At 43.4% G+C, this 22,640-nt stretch overlaps 2 protein-coding genes across 8 annotated transcripts in view; both read left to right on the forward strand.

Annotated features, from left to right (window-relative positions):
* Positions 1-6,745, forward strand: part of alg8 (ALG8 alpha-1,3-glucosyltransferase) — a 51,805-nt gene extending 45,060 nt beyond the window's left edge. For all 7 annotated transcript variants that reach the window (XM_072262775.1, XM_072262770.1, XM_072262772.1 and 4 more), the window contains 2 exons: positions 4,472-4,544; positions 5,723-6,745. In XM_072262775.1, coding sequence (XP_072118876.1) covers positions 4,472-4,544; positions 5,723-5,957 — 308 coding nt within the window. In that variant the 3' untranslated portion in view covers positions 5,958-6,745. The remainder of the gene's footprint in view (positions 1-4,471; positions 4,545-5,722) is intronic.
* Positions 6,746-9,200: 2,455 nt separating this feature from the next.
* ndufc2 (NADH:ubiquinone oxidoreductase subunit C2) lies at positions 9,201-17,854 on the forward strand. The gene is made up of 3 exons (XM_072262779.1): positions 9,201-9,468; positions 12,785-12,928; positions 17,694-17,854. The coding sequence occupies exons 1-3, from the start codon at positions 9,330-9,332 to the stop codon at positions 17,741-17,743; spliced, it is 333 nt and encodes a 110-aa protein (XP_072118880.1). The 5' UTR covers positions 9,201-9,329; the 3' UTR covers positions 17,744-17,854.
* The last annotated feature ends 4,786 nt before the right edge of the window (positions 17,855-22,640 follow it).

Genomic DNA, 22,640 nt, shown 5'->3' on the forward strand with positions numbered 1-22,640 from the left:
GCATGGTTTTTATGCAAAGCTTTGCAATGCTTCAATTAAAAAGAATCACCATTTGAAGTATATTACGCGTTATTTTTTAGGTACCACCTTTTAGAAAGTAAATATTGATTTACAGATTAGCAAGAATGATAAGAATGGTTAATAATTATAATAAAGCATAATAAACATAATGAATAAGAACAGTTGAAAGGATTAACAGATTGCTTAAACCTGGTATGTCATCTTTGTATTTAGAAAGTTGAGGAAGAGGCCTATTCAAGAACTTTAAAAAGATTGCATGGAATAAAATCACAGAAACTCAAGCCACTGAATGTAGTCACTTAACCTTTTTATTTCTTTCAGAATAAAAACAAGGAAACTACTTCTTTTGGTATTGGAATCCAAAAAAAAAATGTGTATAATTTAAAATTAGAGCTAGGAAGTGAAATTGGGATGTACTCAGTACAATTTTGGAAAATTGAAATTGCTGTGGAGTCTAGGATGATTGACAAGCTGGGGACAATAGATTTGTCAGGTCACCCAAGAATAATTTGTTAGTTATGTGGAGCAATCTGTGTACCAAACCTACACTGGCATGTTTTTCAACTCTTTCTCCACTACATTTACGACTGCATTGGTGCCCTTTCCTGCTTCAAATTTCATCTCTTCACCACCTACTTCCACCCCGCCCTCAAATTTACTCAGTCCATTTCTGACACCTCTCCTCCCTTTTTTGATATTTCTTTCTCCATCTCAGGAGACAGATTATCAACCAACATCTTCTGCAAATGCACTGACTTTCATTGTTAACCATGGCTGTACCTCTTCCCACCCTGTCACTTGCGAAGGTACTATTCTCTTCTCTCAGTTCCTGCACCTTTACTGCATCTGTTGTCATGATGAGGCTCTCCATTCCAGGACATATGAGATGTTCACTTTTTTCAGAAAACGGGGCTCCCTCCTCACCACTGCTTTCAATGCCACCCACTATTACATCGCTTCTATTTCCTGCAGGACTACCCTCACCCATCCTCCCCAGAATAACGGGGATAGGGTCCCCCTTATTGTCACTTACTATCCCATGAGCCTCTGCATTTAACAGAAGGTACTGTGCAAAAATCTTATGCACATATATTTAGCTAGGATGCCCAAGATTTTACACACTACTGTAGTAATTTTATGTATTGCACAGTACTGCTGCCGCAAAAATAATGTATGTCGTGGCATATGAGGCGATGAGGAGAAATTTAACAGAGATGAGAAATTTTTTTAGCCAGAGGGTCGTGGATTTATGGAATTCGTTGCCACATACAGCTGTGGAGGCCCAATCATTGAGGGTGTTTAAGGAGGAGATTGGTAGGTATCTAATTAGTCAGGGTATCAAGGGATATAGGGAAAAAGCTGGAAATTGGAACTAGATGGGAGAATAATTTAGCTCATGGTGGAGTGACAGAGAGACTCGATGGGCCGAATGGTCTACTTCTGCTCCTTTGTCTTGTGATATGTGAGTGATGGTAAACCTGATTCTGATATGGGTCTCTATTGTGGACTGAGAGTGGAAAGGGGACAAGTAGAGGGGAATCATTGTTGGGAAATGTGGAAGGGAGAGGGGAGGGAGTGGAAAGCACCAGAGAGACATTCTGTAATGATCAATAAACCAATTGTTTGGAATCAAATAACCTTGGCTGGTGTCTCAGGCCTGGGTATGTCTGCACTCATGTCAACCCGCCCCGACACTCCTTCTCTGCCTCCTGTCCCACACCCCTCCTCCTGTGCTCGACTCTCATCATTCCCAACATCCTTTGCTCCCACCAGATTTACAAATTGACTCTCCGCTCCACGTTGATGAAGTACAATACTGTGCAAAAGTCTTAGGCACCCTAGCTATATATATGTGTCTAAGTCTTGCACAGTACGGTATCATCTCTGTAATTTCTGGCTTTTTGAATGGATTCCCACTACTAAGCACATCTACCCCTCCCTACACCTTTACGGTTTCCATGGGGATGCTCTTACCATGACTCACTTGTCCGTTCGTTCCTCCCACCGATCCTCCAGCAGGCAGTTACCCCTGCAACTATGCTAAGTCCCGGTATAGGAATGTCAACTACCAGAGGGCATAGGTTTAAGGTGAGAAAGGGAACATTTAAAAGAGATATGCAAGGCAAGTTTTTTTATTAGAGTTAGAGTGGTAAGTGCCTAGAACGTGCTGCCAGGAAAATGAAAGAAGCAGATACCAAGGCAAAATTTAGGAGGTACTGTATTTAGATAGACAGATGGACAAACATGAAAAAGAGGATATGTAGATGGACGGGATTAGTTAGATTGGGATCACGGTTGGCATAGACATGGTGGGCCAAATGCCTGTCCATGTGCTGTTTTCTGTTCTAACCATTCAGTAATAGTACAGCAAACAACAGGAATTCTGCAGCTGCATGTAATTTGGTCAACACATATCAAAGTTGCTGGTGAATGCAGCAGGCCAGGCAGCATCTGTAGGAAGAGGTGCAGTCGACGTTTCAGGCCGAGACCCTTCGTCAGGACTAACTGAAGGAAGAGTGAGTAAGGGATTTGAAAGTTGGAGGGGGAGGGGGAGATTCAAAATGATAGGAGAAGACAGGAGGGGGAGGGATAGAGCCAAGAGCTGGACAGGTGATAGGCAAAAGGGATACGAGAGGATCATGGGACAGGGAGGTCCGGGAAGAAAGACAAGGGGGGAGAGGACCCAGAGGATGGGCAAGAGGTATATTCAGAGGGACAGAGGGAGAAAAAGGAGAGTGAGAGAAAGAATGTGTGCATAAAAATGAGTAACAGATGGGGTACGAGGGGGAGGTGGGGCCTTAGCGGAAGTTAGAGAAGTCGATGTTCATGCCATCAGGTTGGAGGCTACCCAGACGGAATATAAGGTGTTGTTCCTCCAACCTGAGTGTGGCTTCATCTTTACAGTAGAGGAGGCCGTGGATAGACATGTCAGAATGGGAATGGGATGTGGAATTAAAATGTGTGGCCACTGGGAGATCCTGCTTTCTCTGGCGGACAGAGCGTAGTTGTTCAGTAAAGCGGTCTCCCAGTCTGCGTCGGGTCTCGCCAATATATAAAAGGCCACATCGGGAGCACCGGACGCAGTATATCGCCCCAGTCGACTCACAGGTGAAGTGTTGCCTCACCTGGAAGGACGTTTGTCCCCCTTCGCCCACACCTCAGCGAGTTCCGTGTTCGCCATGATGCGGAGGGAGTGGAGAGCAGAGCGTTCCGAAGGAGTGAGGTTGGAATGGGGACAAGGTGCGGTGAAGTCGAGACGGTTGATGTCCCGTCGGCAATTAGCGATAAAGAGATCCAGAGCAGGCAGAAGACCAGAGCGGGGTGTCCATGAAGAAGAGGAGGGTTGAAGATGGGAGAAGGGGTCATCGGTGGGGGTGGAAGAGTCCTTGCTGAAGAAGTAGGCTTGGAGACGGAGAAAGAAAAGTTCCGCATCATGGCGAACACGGAACTCGCTGAGATGTGGGCGAAGGGGGACAAACGTCCTTCCAGGTGAGGCAACGCCTCACCTGTGAGTCGACTGGGGTGATATACTGCGTCCGGTGCTCCCGATGTGGCCTTTTATATATTGGCGAGACCCGACGCAGACTGGGAGACCGCTTTACTGAACATCTACGCTCTGTCCGCCAGAGAAAGCAGGATCTCCCAGTGGCCACACATTTTAATTCCACATCCCATTCCCATTCTGACATGTCTATCCACGGCCTCCTCTACTGTAAAGATGAAGCCACACTCAGGTTGGAGGAACAACACCTTATATTCAGTCTGGGTAGCCTCCAACCTGATGGCATGAACATCGACTTCTCTAACTTCCGCTAAGGCCCCACCTTCCCCTCGTACCCCATCTGTTACGTATTTTTATGCACACATTCTTTCTCTCACTCTCCTTTCTCTCCCTCTGTCCCTCTGAATATACCTCTTGCCCATCCTCTGGGTCCTCCCCCCCCTTGTCTTTCTTCCCGGACCTCCTGTCCCATGATCCTCTCGTATCCCCTTTTGCCTATCACCTGTCCAGCTCTTGGCTCTATCCCTCCCCCTCCTGTCTTCTCCTATCATTTTGGATCTCCCCCTCCCCCTCCAACTTTCAAATCCCTTACTCACTCTTCCTTCAGTTAGTCCTGACGAAGGGTCTCGGCCTGAAACGTCGACTGCACCTCTTCCTAGTAATAGTACAGCACTGGTGACACACACAAAATGCTGCAGGAACTCAGCAGGACTGGAGAAAAAAAGATGAGGACTAGATTTAAAAGGTGGGGAAGAGGGGAGGGAGAAACACGGGATAATAGGTGCTGCCTGGCCTACTGAGTTCCTCCAGCATTTTGTGTGTGTTGGATTTCCAGTATCTGCAGAATTTCTCTTGTTTGTGACAGGTTGGTGAATTACTTATGCATCTCACGTTGAGGTTGATGCTGTGCTTTTGACTTTTGTTTTAATCTTTTGTTTTTCTTTTTAGAGATGCCAATTAAAATCTGCCTCATGCTGCTCTTCACTATATACAGTTTCTCTGCTCTGCGAGCTTTATTCAGGTAAATTGAAACCCCCTCCTTCAGAAACCGTTTTGCTATGTGAACAATATATTGTATGGTTCTACAACATCATTACCTAAATATTATAGTGTTTAAAAATACATCTCAATGGAGATTTTTTTGTGTATCTCCTATTCTCTTGGGGCCCTCAAATTCTAAAATCAATATCTTCTTTTTCTGGTGGTAGTGATGGCCAGCACCAACAAATTGTCATTTATAGAACCTCTTAAAGTAGCAAAAGCTTTCTAAAACAATTAACATGAGAGTTTCAAACAAGAAGATTGTTTACAAAACCACTTGAAGATATTAGAACACATGAACTAAAGCTTCTTCAGAGATGAACTCCTTGAGCCCTTTTAAGTACCTTTAAATGATATACTAAATAGAAAGATGTCTGGGTGTAAGAGTCGCAACAGTATTGAGTGTTTGTCGAGAATGCGAGGGTGGAGCAAGGCATATTTCCAATAATATTGAGTATTTGTTGATACTGCGAGTGTGGAGCAAGGCATATACATGTCAGGTACATGCTTCCCCAGCATCTAGGACATCTTCAAAAGGCGATGCCGCAAAAAGTCAGCATCCATCATTAAGGATCTCTATCACCCAGGACATGTCCTCTCCTCATTGCTACCATCAAGGAGGATGTACGGGAGCCTGAAGACACACACTCAACCTGATACGAGTCTCTGTTGTGGACTGAGAATGGGAAAGGGGCAGGGAGAGGGGAATCATGTTTGGAAAAAGAAGAGAGAGAGGGGAGGGAGCAGGAAGTTTCTTCCTCACCGCCATCAGATTTATGAATGGACATAATGGGCATTTTTACTATGTATAAAGTGTATTACTACTGCAAAATAACATACAGTATTTCATACTAATTCTGATTCTGGGCCGGCAATGATGGCTGCACATGCCTCAGCACTGATCTGCAATCTCACTTCATGGACTCTACCTTTGACATGTATGATTTTTCATGGATTCTATTGTATTTATTTTTTATTTCCCCATGGATGCCTGCAAGAATATTAATCTCAGGTTGTATATGATATACATACTTCAATAATAAATTTACTTTGAACTTTAAAATTAGATAACCTAAAATTGATGGGGGGGGAATGAATTTTTGAAAATGTGTAAAATCCTTAAAATCTAATGGAGTGTTTTTTTTTTAACTTATCCAGGAAAGAAGGAACACTTCTAAGCTGGCCTGAATCCATCTACCTCAGTGGTCTTATTCCCCTGCAGTTAATTTGTGAGATCATCTATCCTCTAACACCCTGGCAGCAGAGATTTCCCTTTATACCACTATTGCTCATCTCTGTGTATTGTTCACTGGGAACTACCTACGCTTGGATTAGGCTGTATATCTCCGTCCTACAGGAGACATTGACTGACAGGAAGATGAAAGCACAGTAGCTTAAGTTGTGTTATTAATTTGGAGTTGTGTATTAATGGAATATGACCAAATCATAGGCAATGGAGTAATTATGGATGTAATACAAGGATCACAAACATGATGTAAGAATTATGAATGCAAAATAAAATGAAAGTACTGTAGCTGTGGTATGTACCATTTTTAACCCTATGGTAGTCTGACTAAAGGGAACAGCATAATTTTTCAAATGATTTTTCTCTGTTCTTTTATAACAGTACCTGATACTATGCCTGCATAGTTTCAGATAAATTTCACTATTCTAAGTAAATTCCATTCTGATATTAGTATTCTTGTGAATATAAATGTTGCCCTCCTACACATGTCACTGGATGCAGTGTGCTTTGAAATGCAAAAGTTTGTGCATTGTGGACAGCCGTATATTTTAACAGTAAATTCTGAAACATTTGCATCATTTTGTAATATCTGCATTCACTTTTTTATTTAAAGAAAGTAGGAATCTTTTATATATCTCTGTTCTTGTACATTTTTAAAAACAAATATATTAAAGTAATAATGATAAATTTAAGAACCAAAAATATTTCTGTCATATTAGTTGATGTACATTAATGTGGAAAATGTGTTTTATAAATGTAAAATCCTTTGGTATATTTAAACATAATTAGGTTGGAGAAATTACTTACCGAAAAATAATGTTAAGTGCAAGATCAATTTATTTCTTTGTTTGTATAAAAGTGGAAACATTTAATGACTTTGGGATCAATATAGGTAAATTCATGAAATTCATTCATACAATAATAAAGGAAATGGTTTGCAGTATTTTTACTTTTGCCTCCTTTTGTCTTAAACAACACGAAATGATCCTCAGCACCAAGGCAAATGTAACATTCCCCAATAAGCCAGGAAAACAAAAATGGGATGAATGATAGCAGCTGCTCTGAATTAAAGCCATGGCAACAACGGACTTGGGCTGTTGTTTTTATCATCTTAACCTGTTAACAGCCAGCGCCTCTTCCCCAGGGCACCACTGCTCAGTACAAGAGGACATGGCTTTAAGGTAAGGGGTGGGAAGTTCAAGGGGGATATTAGAGGAAGGTTTTTTACTCAGAGAGTGGTTGGTGTGTGGAATGCACTGCCCAAGTCAGTGGTGGAGGCAGATAAACTGAAATTTAAGAGACTGCTAGACAGGTATATGGACGAATTTAAGGTAGGGGGTTATATGGGAGGCAGGGTTTAAGGGTTGGCATAACATTGTGGGCCAAAGGGCCTGTACTGTACTATTCTATGTTCTATGTTTATCACGGGGTTCAAATATTGTAAACTAATATCTCTTCATACTATATCAAAAACACATTTTAAAAAGACTAGCAATTAAATATCGCCTTCTCCATCTCAGAACCACTGAAACAGTTTGCATTCAATTAAGTGATACTCAAACTGTTGTCTTTATCTTGAGCATTCCCTCAGAGTGAAGGGTCACTTGCGCCCTATCCAATTTTGTGAGTTCCAGGGTGGCTAAAGAGGCTACTGTAGAAACGGAAGACTCTTCCACAGCTGATACAGACAGAAATCACGCTGTCTGCAGTTGCTAAGGAAGGTGAGGAATGGAGAACATGACCAATTCAACCTGCTGGGCCTATTTTCCTGCTCTATGTTTTACAACTCCTGCATTCTTTTATATATGTTCCCAGTCTCTATTTTCTCCCATTCACTCATTGATCAATTAACCTTGTATATAGCTCATCTCCCTGGTTTTACCCTATCAGAGACATCACCCTCCCTACAACCTAACAAGTTTATCTCCTCCCCAGTTCTGGTAAAGGTCTCAACCTGCTATGTTATCTGTTTCTTTTTCCCACCGATGTATCTTGATCTGAAGAATATTCCTAGCATTTTCTGTTTTAATTTCAGTTTTGCAACATATGCAATTTTTAAAATCCATCAACTGGACTACCTATCCTGGCAAGCTTCACCTGAGGGAGAAATGAAACAGAATATCGAAGATGCACGGGCCAAGCAGCATTTGTGGAGAGAGAAATAGAGTTAATGTTTTAGGTCAACAACCTTTAATCAGTAATGTTTCCCTTTCCATAGATGCTGCCTGATTTGCTAAATATATCCTATATTAATTTCAAATTCCAGCATGTCTTTAAGTATTTTGCTTCTGGATTCTGAACTACCGCATAAGCAAATAAGACATAGGAACAAGAGTACCTCCTCATTAGTCAAGAAGGCACAATAGCGTCTACACTTTCTGAGGAGACTGAGGCGTGCAAGTCTCCCCGTCCCATTTTAGCAACTTTCTACAGGAGCACTATCGACAGAGTCCTGTATGGCTGCGTCACTCTGTAGTACAGAAGCTGTAAGGCCCTACAGAGGATAGTAAAAAACACAGAAGGTCACTGAGGTCTCCCTTCCCCTATTTGTGACATTTACTGGAGGCATTGTATAGGAAGGGCCTGAAGCATAGTTGAGTATCCCCTCCACCTATCCCACTATCTCTTTGACCCACTTCTGTCAGGAAGGAGATACAGCAGCATCGGGAGTGGGACTGCCAGGCTGGGTAACAGCTTCTTCCCCCAAACTTTGAGACTAATGAGTACTCTGCCGCCACCGAGGACTTGTCACTAGGACAGTGAGCTGTTTACTGTTTACCTGTGCTGCGCACTTCACATGCATTTTCTATTATATTTTATTAAATTATTTGTGATAATAAATGCGCTGTGTGTGATACATGCAGTGTGGGTGTACTATGGTCTGGATGAATGTTGTTTCATTTAGTTGTATTTAAGTACAGTTAGTTGACAATAAACTGGAGCTTGAAGGCCATTCAAAAAGATCATGGCTGATCTCCCTCCGCATCATTTTCCTGCCTTATCCCTATGGAGTGTAAATCAACTGCTGGAGGAGATTAGCGAATCCAGCAGCGTATGCGTAAGCAAAGGGATGGTTGACTGAATTCCTCCAGCAATTTGTTTTCAGTTTTGCTCCAGATCCCAGCATCTGCAAACTCTTGTGTCCCCATATCCCTTGATTTCTTTAATATCCAGAAATATATTAATCGCTGTTTTGAATGCAATTAATACCGAGGCTCCACAGTGCTACGGATTACAAAGATTTTCTTCAGCATTCTGTTATTGTTTTACCTTGTACTGTGTATGGAATTGGTATGTATCAACAGTACGCAACACAAACTTTTCACTGTATCTTGGTACAGGTGACAATAATAACTCAATTCCAAGTCTAGTTCCTCTCGAGAGGAGAAGCGGCGCAGGAGTCGGAACGATTTTATGCGAGGGGGAGTCCTACACGGAGCTTCTAAAGGCGCGTACTGAAAGCGCCAGCGTTCGCCCTTGAATCGCCGTCCCCGTCGGTATCCAAGAGACGGTGCGAAGATGGGGCTGTTGCCGCCCGAGGCGAAGGCTCTACCGCCGCCGGGGATCGTCAACCGGAACAGCGTCTGGCTGGGCCTCATCGGCTGGACCGCTTCGTTGATGCAGAATGGCCTCAACCGGCGGCCGGCCTTCGGATCCGGTGAGAAGAGCTCAGGAAAATCCGCTGGAACCTGCAGCTGCGGGCCTGGGGCTAGGCCGGGAGAAGGGGTTAACCCTGGAACGGGGATCGAGCTTGGGAGGTGTCAAAAATGGGGATCTCTGGGGATAAACCTCGGAGTGGAGGTAGGGAATAGATTCAGATCTGTGGATGCGATCAAACCTAGGTGTGAGAACTTGTCAAACCCTGGTGATTTCTGGCGTTGGGGTCAAACTTGGGGGTTCAGTCCTGTGAATGAGGTGAAACCTGGGGGGGGGGTCAGTCCTGGAAATGGGGGTCAAAACTGGGGATGAGTCTGGGGAGCCGAGTCAGTCCTGTGGATGAGATAAAACTTCAGTATCACACCTGGAGGAGGGGTCAAGCCTGGGGAGAGGCTTGGAGATGGGGTTCAGACTCAGACCAGGTATGGGTCTGAGGCCCTAAAGCTGCGGGACAGAAACCTGAGACTGGGATTTCATCCTGCGAAGAGTTTCGGTCAAAACGTCGGCCGTATTTTTTTTCGATAGATGCTCCCTGGTCTGCTGAATTCCTCCAGCATTTTGTGTGTTTTGCTCAGATTTCCAGCACCTGAAGACTTTCTCTTGACTGGGATTTGGGATCTGAGTCTTAGGGCATCAATTACCTTCAAACACAAGGGCAGATAAACTTGGGCGTGGAAGAACTCACTAGGTCAGGCAGCGTCTGTGGAGGGAAATGGACAGTCCCTTTCCGTCCACAGATACTGCCTGTCCCACTGAGTTTCTCTGCCTTTTTGTGTGTTGCATCTGCAGTCTCGTGCTCTTCCTGGTAAACCATAAATACTCGTCTATTTCACAGTGAACACTGGCATTGGTAACAGAATTAATATGGTGACTCTGATGTGTATTTAAACTTTAAAAACAAAAATGTTTTGGACTTCCACAATTAATCCAGTGTAGACCGGTGAGGGAGGATTTATCGGGAGGGGTCAGGAGTTGGCATTGGTTTATTATTGTCACATGTACCAAGATTTGGTAAAATATTTTTATTTTCAAATATTCAAAGTACAGTTATTATCAAATAATATATAAATTATACAACCTTGAGATTTGTTTGCTTATAGGAAGTCACAAAACAAGGAACCCGATAGAAGCCAGTTTAAAAAAAATAAAGACCAACCCCGATGCGCACAGAGAAAGAGGGTGAAAAAAAACAAATCATGCAAACTATAGAAGCAAGCAAAAACAGCAGCATTCTGAACCAAATTGAGTCCTTAGATCCAAATCCTCGGAGTAAGCCCAAAGCCAGCATCGCGGAGAGAGGGGCCCCCAGTCTATCTGGGCTGGCATTTAAATTGTCCAAACCTTGCCCTGCCCTGGCGAATTGCTCCAGGTCTAGATTTCCCCGCTGAAGAGGCCGTTCTCGACCTCTCCAAATCGGTTTGACGTCCAGAGCAATCCAACCTTGCCCAATTTCAACACTTTGCCCTTCCAATCTGTATGGGCAGACGTTTAGATTGTCCCTTGCATTAGGATCCGGATCTCGCTGCAGCGAATTGCTCCAGACCTAGAACAAGTCGCTCAGCGATTCACTTCGGACCTGAATCTCAATGCCGAAGAAGCCGTCCTCGACCTTTCCAAATTGGCCTGGCACTTAGACTGAACCACCCTCATACCCAGACATCTGGAGGGGCAAAATTTAGTGCCCGTACTGTCATTTTATAAATATTACATCACCTTCTGTGATAGTAACATCTTCATTTTCTTGTCTCCCCAGATGCATACTTAAAAATTATTTAACCTTGTTCATTAAAACTCAAAGGCTACTTATTTCCGGTGTGGAAGGTACTCTATGCTTACTGATCCATCAATTATATGTATAAGTGTGGACCTTGATAAAAGAGTTAGCGTAAGAAGCTAACCATCAAATATTGGGTAATCGGCCTAAAGTGTACCAGTCTGCTAAATCCTGTGACAATATTCTTTTGGCTGACCTGAGTCTGTATTTAAAATGATACAGCTGCAGTTTAATGTAGACATTATTCGTGATTAAAAATAATGAGAGATCGCTATTGAAATACTATGTGCAGTTCTGGTAGCTAAGCTATAGGAAGGACGTTATTAAGCTGGAAAAGCTGCAGAAAAGAATCACCAGGGTAGGAGAGCTTGAGATTTAAAGAGAAATTCTTTCCTTGGAGCATCAGAGTTTAAGGGATATTCTTTATAGAGGTATATAAAGTCACGATGGGCATAGGTAAGGTAAATGGTCACAGTTTTCTTTCCCAGGTTAAGGGAGTCTAAGATACGCAAATGGAAATGGAGGTGGATTGGCCTCAACTTGAGGAAGACACCGACAACATCAGCAAGCAGGCATTAAAACGGAATCCCCAAGGAAAGAAGAAATAAGGACGTATAAAGAACACATGGAGGAGAGATGTCAAGGCCAAAATTAGATGATGGTGACACTTCTGGTTCATCCTTGAGAAACTGGCTCAGAACAGAGGACGATGGAGATGGGAGGTCAACGATGGCCTGTGTTCCACTGAGAGCTAGGAGCCCAAGCAGACAAAAAGAAAGAGGGAGTCTAAAACTAGGCAGCATAGATTTAAGAGGCAAGGGAAGGAATTTAAAGGGGACCTGAGAGGCAGCATTTTCACACATAGGGGAGTGCATATCTGGAACGAGGTGGGAGCTGCAGGTGCAATTGCAACGTTTTGTCTGGCACATGGATAGGAAAGATTTATAGGGGCAAATGGGACTAGCGCAAGAAGCAACTTGGTCAGTGTGTCGAATTGGGCCAAAAGGCAAGTTTCCAGGCTGTACAACTCTGTGACTTGTAAGGTTCTGAGATAGAATAAATTAAGAGTAGAAAGCTATGTAATCTTTAGTAGAAGTGGGAGGAATACAAGAATGGTTAGAAGAGAACTGAATGGAATAAAATTTGTTCCAATAAAGTTTAAGAATGTCATGAGACTGGGTTTGGAGCAATAAGTATTTTTAGGTCATGTGAGTTAAAGAGAGGATAGAATTTAGTTGATTTTATTTATAATTTTGACAGTTATCAGTTTTTGTGATTGATACACCTCAATATTTCTCATGATTGGAAATAATTTGAATATTCAGGGTAAGCTGGAAACACAATGATTTACAATAATATTTATTATTGTAAAGTTCCAGAAGACTGTAGGCTGGTTAATGTTGTTCCATTGTTCAAGAAGGGAAATCCAGGCTAGTAAGCCTGACTTCAGTTGTAGAAAAGTTACTGGGGGAATTGTGAGTAACAAGTCACATTTTTAATCTTATGTCAAACAAAAGGAAAAGAAAAACCTTTCTTTTTGCAGGTGTGCACCGACAGCTTCTTTTTGTAACTGTTGGATGGTTTATTGGATATCACCTTAGAAAGATAGAAAACTACAAGAATGCCAAAAGGGATCGAGAAATGATGGACTATATTCAGCGTCATCCAATTGACTTTCCTGAAAAAGGTATGTGATTAGTTGAATTACCTTGTACCTTTTGGAATTACTGTTCAGAACCTAGAAGTCTTTGGAGCACTTAACCATATGCCAGCAATTTTCCAAGCTTAGTTTCCCATTCTGTATGGAGGAGGCACTCGGTGTCAAAGCCACTACCTTCCTTGTCTAAGTGGCTCAACAACTCACAAACTGACATGAGTAATGTTTCTTAACCTTTTATCTAAAATCACATTACAGTAGAATCTGAGGTTGATATAAAGAAAAGCCTGCAATATCCCATTAAAAATAAATGCAAAAACATATTCAAGACTTTACTGAAAACTCGTAAGTCAACACTGTTTGTAGGAATGCTGCTGCAGGAAGCTATAAACATTACCAGTATATTCAGGCAACATTTGTTCCTAAAATTATAGTTTTCATTATATTTCTATGCAGTCAGTTGCAAAATGGCAGTTTTAGGCATTGGATTTAAAGGTTGTGGTTTAAAAACAGGATTTATTTGTGATAATTAATATTCACTGTGTATCTAAAGTAACAAAGTTATTATTCAATCAGGAGAGGTGATTATTTGAAGTTACATAAAAATATTTCCCATAATTTAGTCTGTTCAGATTTGCAAGTGGTATATTACAGTGAAGTACATACAGTATTAATGATTATGCAATATATTATCTATTCCCATGAAAACGTTGAAATTTACATGCAACTCATTGTGAACATAACTATCAATCTCTTTTGGGCATATAATGTTAATAAAATATGAACAAATGCTACTATGGTGCACACAATTTCACATTCTATTGGATGGCAACTACCACACTGACGTGACGATGAGTTTTCCAGCAATTCTTGGCTTTGGATCAGGCCTGAAGAATAAGGCTATGTACAACTTAAACTGTGCATCTGTTCGTGGCCTTTAAACTCGGAGTTTTGCAATGTCCTCCAGAATCAGTGCCTGTGGCCAATTTGTTCCAGGACAATTAAGGCATTGGTACCAATTTATTTCAGCTTGCTTAGATTCACCTCACTTTGGTCTACTTCTGCACAGACAAATTTACCTATTACTTATTAATTATTTGAATCAGCAGCTCACCAGAGTCCTCTATCCTGGGCCAATCTTTCAAGTTGTCTCCAGATGTAGCCTATCTTCGAAAATCCTTCCTCTCCTAGGGATGTGGTCTTTGGAGCTTCTGTTGCCGTTTCTTTAGCACTGGGTTTTTACAGGCTTTTTGCCCAGCCCTCCTGCTTTCACAGTCGGGCTTGGGACCGCCTTCGTTGTAAGGTTTGCCTATAAATAATAGGAGTGATGGTGTAGTGCTTTAATTATTGGTGTACCCCATTCATGTGGAGGCAAGAATTCAAATCCCACTGCAGCAAATGGGGAATTTTAAATTCAGGTAATTAAATAAGTCTGAACTAAGAAGCTAGAATCTGTTATGGTGATCATAAAATTGACATATTTGAATAAAAATCCCACCTGTTTCACTAATGTCAGGGAAATAATTGACAACATTTAAAAGATACTTAGTTGGATAGGAATGGTTTAGAGCAGGGATTCCCAACCTTGGGTCCACGGACTCCTCGGTTATTGGTAAGGATCCATGGCATTAAAAAGGTTGGGACCCCCCTGCTTTAGAGGGATATAGGCTAAAGATGGGCAGATAGGATTAACCTAGATGAGCATCTTGGTCAGCATGGAGCAGTTGGACTGAAGAGCCTGCTTCCATGTTGTATGTAGTTCAGAAAAGGAAACTTCATGTTCTCTGGCCAGTATGTCACTTGAGTTCCTTAGCATTTTGTTCTCTGAACTGCTTCATCTGATTAGCCTCAGCTCTGAATAATAAATACCAGCCTTGCCAACAACGCCCATATTGGAAGATGTTGTATGTCTAACCTGCGTCCCGAATCTGGCTTTCACTTGGGACCCAGACACCCTCTTAATTACAGCTCAAATCAGGGCAGGACACAAAGAAAATATCTTGTACACGGTGGTGAGTTTCTCAACCTATAGTTGGGTGCTCTGATTTATAGTCTTGTCCTTCTGTCCTGACTCATCTTCTGATCAGCTTTTCTGCACTTAATCTGTATTCTAACATCCATTTCTTTATCTCCACTCCAACAGGCTATGTCCTGAATCTAAACACTTTCCTCCTCTCAGTAATAGCCTGTTCCTTCTAAGTGACCTTTCAGCCATCTCCACTGCTGGCCTGTTTTCCCATCATCCTGTTCTAATTTATATAACACCTAAATTGACTATATTACAAACTTTACCAATTTTCTTATAATTCCTGAGATTACTAATTCATACATATTTCCATTAATTTTGTTTTAGAAGTGTGTTGACAGTTGGATTTAGTTTAACTGTAGCGTAACCGTTACCATCTTCTATTCTGGTTCTCTACATTTCAAAACCATGATTCCACTAATGTTCTTCAATAAAAAGTATGGCATATGTTTTGGGTCTGTTGGTAGATCACAATACTAAGAACTAGGTAAACACGAGGAAATCTGCAGATGCTGGAAATTCAAGCAACACACACAAAATGCTGGTGGAATGCAGCAGGCCAGGCAGCATGTCTAGGAAGAGGTACAGTGGACGTTTCAGGCCGAGACCCTTCATCAGGACTAACTGAAAGAAGAGATAGTAAGAGATTTGAAAGGGAGAGGGGGAGATCCAAAATGATAGGAGAAGACAGGAGGGGGAGGGATGGAGCTAAGAGCTGGAAAGTTGATTGGCAAAAGGGATACAAGGCTGGAGAAGGGAGAGGATCATGGGATGGGAAGCCTAGGGAGAAAGAAAGGGGGAGGGGAGCCCAGAGGAAGATGGAGAGCAGGCAAGGAGAGGGACAGAGGGAGAAAAAAGAGAGAAAGAGGAAAAAAGGGGGAGGAATAATAAATAGGGGATGGGGTAAGAAGGGGAGGAGGGGCATTAATGGAAGTTAGAGAAATCAATGTTCATGCCATCAGGTTAGAGGCTGCCCAGACGGAATATAAGGTGTTCCGCCGACCTGAGTGTGGCTTCATCTTGACAGTAGAGGAGGCCGCGGATAGACATATCAGAATGGGAATGGGACATGGAATTAAAATGTGTGGCCACTGGCAGATCCTGCTTTCAATGGTGGACAGAGCGTAGGTGTTCAGCAAAACGGTCTTCCAGCCTGCATTGGGTCTTGCCAATATATAGAAGGCCGCACCGGGAGCACCGGATGCAGTATATCACCCCAGCCAACTCACAGGTGAAGTGTTGCCTCACCTGGAAGGACTGTCTGGGGCCCTGAATGGTGGTGAGAAGGAGGAAGTGTAAGGGCATGTGTAGCACTTGTTCTGTTTACAGGGCTAAGTGCTGGAAGGGAGATCGGTGGGAAGGGATTTGGGGGGGGAACGAATGGACAAGGGAATCGCGTAGGGAGCGATCCCTGTGGAAAGCAGAAAGGTGGGGGGAGGAAAAGATGTGCTTAGTGGTGGGATCCCGTTGGAGGTAGCGGACGTTACGGAGAATTATATGTTGGACCCGGAGGCTGGTGGGGTGGTAGGTGAGGACAAGGGGAACCCTATTCCTAGTGGGGTGGCGGGAGGATAGGGTGAGAGCAGATGTGCGTGAAATGGGAGAGATGCGTTTGAGAGCAGAGTTGATGGTGGAGGAAGGGAAGCCCCTTTCTTTAAAAAAGGAAGACATCTCCTTCGATCTGGAATGAAAAGCCTCATCCTGAGAGCAGATGCAGCGGAGACGGAGGAATTGCGAGAAGGGGATGGCATTTTTGTAAGAGACAGGGTGGGAAGAGGAATAGTCCAGGTAGCTGTGAGAGTCCGTAGGCTTATAATAGACATCAGTAGATAAGCTGTCTCCAGAGATAGAGACAGAAAGATCAAGAAAGGGGAGGGAGGTGTCAGAAATGGACCAGGTAAACTTGAGGGCAGGGTGAAGTTGGAGGCAAAGTTAATGAAGTCATTTAGCTGAACATGCGTGCAGGAAGCAGCACCAATGCATTCGTCGATGTAGCGAAGGAAAAGTGGGGGACAGATACCAGTATAGGCTTGGAACATGGATTGTTCCACAAAGCCAACAAAAAGCCAGGCATAGCTGGGACCCATACAGGTGCCCTTGGCTACACCTTTAGTTTGGAGGAAGTGGGAGGAGCCAAAGGAGAAATTATTAAGAGTAAGGACTAATTCTGCTAGATGGAGGAGAGTGGTGGTAGAGGGGAACTGGTTAGGTCTGGAATCCAAAAAGAAGTAGAGAGCTTTGTGACCTTCCTGGTGGGGGATGGAGGTATATAGGGACTGGACATCCATGCCGAAAATAAAGCGGTGGGAGCCAGGGAACTTAAGATCATGGAAAAGATTCAGAGCGTGAGAAGTGTCATGAACATAGGTGGGAAGGGATTGAACAAGAGGGGATAAAACAGTGTCGAGGTTTGCAGAAATGAGTTCGGTGGGGCAGGAGCAAGCTGAGACAATGGGTCTACCTGGACAGGCAGGTTTGTGGATCTTGGGAAGGAGGTAGAAACAGGAAGTGCGGGGTGTGGGAACTGTGAGGTTGGTGGCAGTGGATGGGAGATCCTCAGAGCTGATAAGGTTGGTGATGGTGTGGGAGACAATGGCCTGGTGCTCCTTAGTGTGGTCATGATCAAGGGGTAAATAAGAGGAGGTATCCGCGAGTTGTCGCTGTGCCTTGGCAAGGTAGGGGTCAGTATGCCAGACTACAACAGCGCCCCCCCCTTATCGGCGGGTAGGTGTTTTTCTTAAATTTTTCTCTTTCTCATTCATTTTGCAGAAAAAAAGACACTTGCTGAGATTCTGGAGGATTTCCATCCAATTCGCTGAATTGACCAATTGTAATACTTGCCTGACTGGCCATGTTGGCATTCGTACTCAAGCTGTGAGCTCATGGTCCTTTTCATTGTAAATTGCTGTGTAATAAATTATATGAAACTATTGCTTTTTTCAATCCTAAGGTTATAATGCAAATTAGCCCGCAATGCAACATATTTTAAAGAATCAGACACATTTTCTCAAATTTAGCATTTGGTCAATGGTCTTGGTGCTTTTAGCCTGATGTAGAAATATCAGACAGACAGTAAATAGATTACTGTAATAGGGACTAAATAACCTTGGAGAGAAAATATTTGGAGTGAAATACTGCATTCCAGAAATTCAAACAATCTTTTTATCTTTTAAGTGATAAGGTCTATTTTAGGGAGAAATGCCAACCTAAGTTATGTGTCGAAACCTCTAGTTGTGACAGAATAGCAGTTCTTCACAATAAGTATTTTATTTAACAGTTAGACTGTTCTACAGAAATATTGAATTCTACAGGTTATACTACAGGTCTACAGGTTATATTCATGGTACCTTATCTATATCTGTGACCATCAACACCTCAATTATTGATGAAAAGAAAATCATAGGGAGAGAGGGTGTAGAAATAGCTGTTCGACCCACCATGAGGCTGCCAGTTCCACTGACCCATTTATTTTAAAATTTTCCTCATGTTTGTGTCAACTGCCCCCAGATTCTACCATTCACCTGCATGTCGGTCTATTGGGCAACTAACAGGTGAAATAGCCCACCCAAAATGGTGGTATTACACAGAACCTTACTGGTTCATTCTGGAAGAATAATGGTCTTTATCTCTATATATTAACCCCAACACAGGTACACTCTGTATAGCGGCAGAAAAATTGATCTAAAATCAGAGCAAAACAATTGTCACCAGCCCGCAACCCCAGACAGAGTTGTTACACTTGCACAACGCACCTTTAGAAACATAGAAAACCTACAGCACAATACAGGCCCTTCGGCCCACAGAGTTGTGCCGAACATGTGCCTACCATAGAAATTACTAGGCTTACCCATAGCCCTCTACTTTACTAAGCTCCATGTACGTATCTAAAAGTCTCTTAAAAGACCCTATCGTATTCACCTCCACCACTGTTGCTGGCAGCCCATTCCACGCATTCACCACTCTCTGCATAGAAAACCTTCCCCTGACATCTCCTCCGTACCTACTCCCCAGCACCTTAAACCTGTGTCCTCTGGTGGCAACCATTTCGGCCCTGGGAAAAAGCCTCTGACGATCCACACGATCAATGCCTCTCATCATCTTATACACCTCTATCAGGTCCCCTCTCATCCTCCGTCGCTCCAAGGAGAAAAGGCGGAGCTCATTCAACCTATTCTCGTAAGGCATGCTCCCCAATCCAGGCAACATCCTTGTAAATCTCCTTTGCACCCTTTGTATGGCTTCCACATCCTTCCTGTAGTGAGGCGACCAGAACTGAGCACAGTACTCCAAGTTGGGTCTGACCAGGGTCCTATATAGCTGTAACGTTACCTCTCAGCTCCTAAATTCAATTCCAGATTGATGAAGGCCAATACACCATACACCTTCTTAACCACAGAGTCAACCTGCGCAGCTGCTTTGAGTATCCTATGGACTCGGACCCCAAGATCCCTCTGATCCTCCACACTGCCAAGAGTCTTACCATTAATACTATATTCTGCCATGATATTTGACCTACCAAAATGAACCACTTCACACTTACCTGGGTTGAACTCCCTCTGCCACTTCTCAGCCCAGTTTTGCATTCTATCAATCTCCCACTGTAACTTCTGATAGCCCTCCACACTATCCATGACACCTCCAACCTTTGTGCCATCAGCAAACTTACAAACCCATCCCTCCACTTCCTTATCCAGGTCATTTATAAAAATCACAAAGAGTGAGGGTCCCAGAACAGATCCCTGAGGCACTGCACTGGTGACTGACCTCCATGCAGAATATGACTCTGTCTGCAACCACACTTTGCCTTCTGTGCACAAGCCAATTCTGGATCCACAAAGCAACGTCCCCTTGGATCCCATGCCTCCTTATTTTCTCAATAAGCCTTGCATGGGGTACCTTATCAAATGCGTTGCTGCAATCCATATACATTACATCTACTGCTCTTCCTTCATCAATGTGTTTAGTCACATCCTCAAAAAAATCAATCAGGCTCGTAAGGCATGACCTACCCTTGACAGAGCCATGCTGACTACTCCTAATCATATTATACCTCTCCAGATGTTCATAAATCCTGCCTCTCAGGATCTTCTTCATCAACTTACCAACCACTGAGGTAAGACTCACTAGTCTATAATTTCCTGGGCCATCTCTACTCCCTTTCTTGAATAAAGGAACAACATCTGCAACCCTCCAATCCTCTGGAACCGCTCCCATCCCCATTGATGATGCAAAGATCATTGCCAGAGTCTCAGCAATCTCCTTCCTCACTTCCCACAGTAGCCCGGGGTACATCTCATCCTGTCCTGGCGACTTATCCAACTTGATGCTTTCCAAAAACTCCAGCACATCCTCTTTCTTAATATCTACACGCTCAAGCTTTTCAATCTGCTGCAAGTCATCACTACAATCACCAAGATTCTTTTCCATAGTGAATACTGAAGTATTCATTAAGTACAGTACCCCTGTTATTTCCTGTGGTTCCATACATACTTTCCCACTGTCACACTTGATAGGTCCTATTCTTTCACATCTTATCCTCTTGCTCTTCACATACCTGTAGAATGCCTTGGGGTTTTCCTTAATCCTGCCCGCCAAGGCCTTCTCGTGGCCCTGTCTGGTTCTCCTAATTTCCTTCTTAAGCTCCTTCCTATTAGCCTTATAATCTTCTAGATCTCTAATATTACCTAGCTCTCTGAACCTTTTGTAAGCTTTTCTTTTCTTCTTGACTAGATTTATTACAGCCTTTGTACACCATGGTTCCTGTACCTTATCATAACTTCCCTGTCTCATTGGAACGTACCCGTGCAGAAGTCCACACAAATATCCCTTGAATATTTGCCACATTTTTTCTGTACTTTTCCCTGAGAACATCTGTTTCCAATTTAAGCCTCCAATTTCCTGCCTGATAGCCTTATAATTCCCCTTACTCCAATTAAACACTTTTCTAACTTGTCTGTTCCTATCTCTCTCCAATGCTATTGTAAAGGAAATAGAATTATGATCACTATCTCCAAAACGCTCTCCCACTGAGAGATCTGACACCTGACCAGGTTCATTTCCCAATACCAAATCAAGTACAGTCTCTCCTCTTGTAGACTTATTGACGTATTGTGTCAAGACCCTTCTTGAACACACCTAACAAACTCCACCCCATCTAAACTCCTTGCTCTAGGGAGATGCCAATCGATATTTGGGAAATTAAAATCTCCCATCACGACAACTCTGTTATTATTTTACCTTTCCAGGATCTGTTTCCCTATCTGCTCCTTGATATCCCTGTTACTATTGGGCGGCCTATAAAAAAACACCCAGTAAAGTTATTGACCCCTTCTTGTTCCTAACCTCCACCCACAGAGACTCCATGACATCTACCTTTTCTGCAGCCATGACACTATCTCTGATTATCAGTGCCAAGCCCCCACCTCTTTTGCCTCCCTCCCTGTCCTTTCTGAAACATCTAAAGCCCGGCACTTGAAGTAACCATTCCTGTCCCTGAGCCATCCAAGTCTCTGTAATGGCCACCACATCATATCTCCGAGTACTGATCCATGCTGTAAGCTCATCCATTTTGTTCACAACACTCCTTGCGTTAAAATAGACACATCTCAAACCTTCGGCCTGAGTGCGTCCCTTCTCTATCATCTAGCTATCCTCCTGTTCGCACTGTCTACAAGCTTTCTCTGTTTGTGAGCCAACCTCCTCTTCTCCAATCTCTTCAGTTCGGTTCCCACCCCCCAGTAATTCTAGTTTAAACTCTCTCCAGTAGCTTTAGCAAACTCCCCGCCAGAATATTGGACCCCTGGGATTCAAGTGCAACCCGTCCTTTTTGTACAGGTCACACCTGCCCCAAAAGAGGTCCCAATGATCCAGAAATCTGAATCCCTACCCCCTGCTCCAATCCCTCAGCCACGCATTTATCCTCCACCTCATTCTATTCCTATTCTCACTGTCACATGGCATAGGCAGTAATCCCGAGATTACTATCTTTGCAGTCCTGCTTCTCAACTTCCTTCCTAACTCCTTGTAGTCTTTTTTCAGGACCTCCTCCCTTTTCCTGCCTATGTCATTGGTACCAATATATACCATGACCTCTGGCTGTTCTCCCTTAGGATATCTTGGACGCGATCTGAAACATCCCAGACCCTGGCACCTGGGAGGCAAACTACCAGCCGAGTTTCTTTCCTGCGTCCACAGAATCACCTGTCTGACCCCCTAACTATTGAGTCCCCTATCACTGCTGCCATCCTCTTCCTTTCCACAGGGTCAGATTCTGTGCCAGAGGCGCGGCCACTGTTGCTTCCCCCAGGTAGGCTGCCCGCCCCCCCCCCAACAGTATTCAAACAGGAGTATTTATTGTCAAGGGGTACAGCTCAGGGGTACTCTCTAGTACCTGACTCTTCCCCTTCCCTCTCCTGACTGTGACCCACTTGTCTGTCTCCCATGGCCTCGGTGTGACCACCTGCCTATAACTCCTTTCTATTACCTCACTCTCCCTGACCAAGCGAAGGTCATCGAGCTGCATCTCCAGTTTCCTAACTCAGTCCCTTAGGAGCTACAGCTTGACACACCTTGTGCAGATAAGGCTGTCCAGGAGGCTGGGAGACTCCAGGACCTCCCACATCTGACACCGAGCACAGAAAACTTGCCTCACACTCATACTACTTCCTTTCTGCAATTAACACAGGTAAACCTACCTCACCTCATCCTGTTGCCACC

Source organism: Mobula birostris, chromosome 7 (assembly GCF_030028105.1).
Source record: "Mobula birostris isolate sMobBir1 chromosome 7, sMobBir1.hap1, whole genome shotgun sequence".
Taxonomy (NCBI): Eukaryota; Metazoa; Chordata; class Chondrichthyes; order Myliobatiformes; family Myliobatidae; genus Mobula; species Mobula birostris.

Excerpts from the sequence above, each read along its gene's own strand:
- ndufc2 (XM_072262779.1), top strand. The coding sequence starts at position 9,330 with ATGGGGCTGTTGCCGCCCGAGGCGAAGGCTCTACCGCCGCCGGGGATC. Across the intron at positions 9,469-12,784 it reads GCGGCCGGCCTTCGGATCCG|GTGTGCACCGACAGCTTCTT; the intron begins GTGAGAAGAGCT and ends TTCTTTTTGCAG. Across the intron at positions 12,929-17,693 it reads AATTGACTTTCCTGAAAAAG|AAAAAAAGACACTTGCTGAG; the intron begins GTATGTGATTAG and ends TTCATTTTGCAG.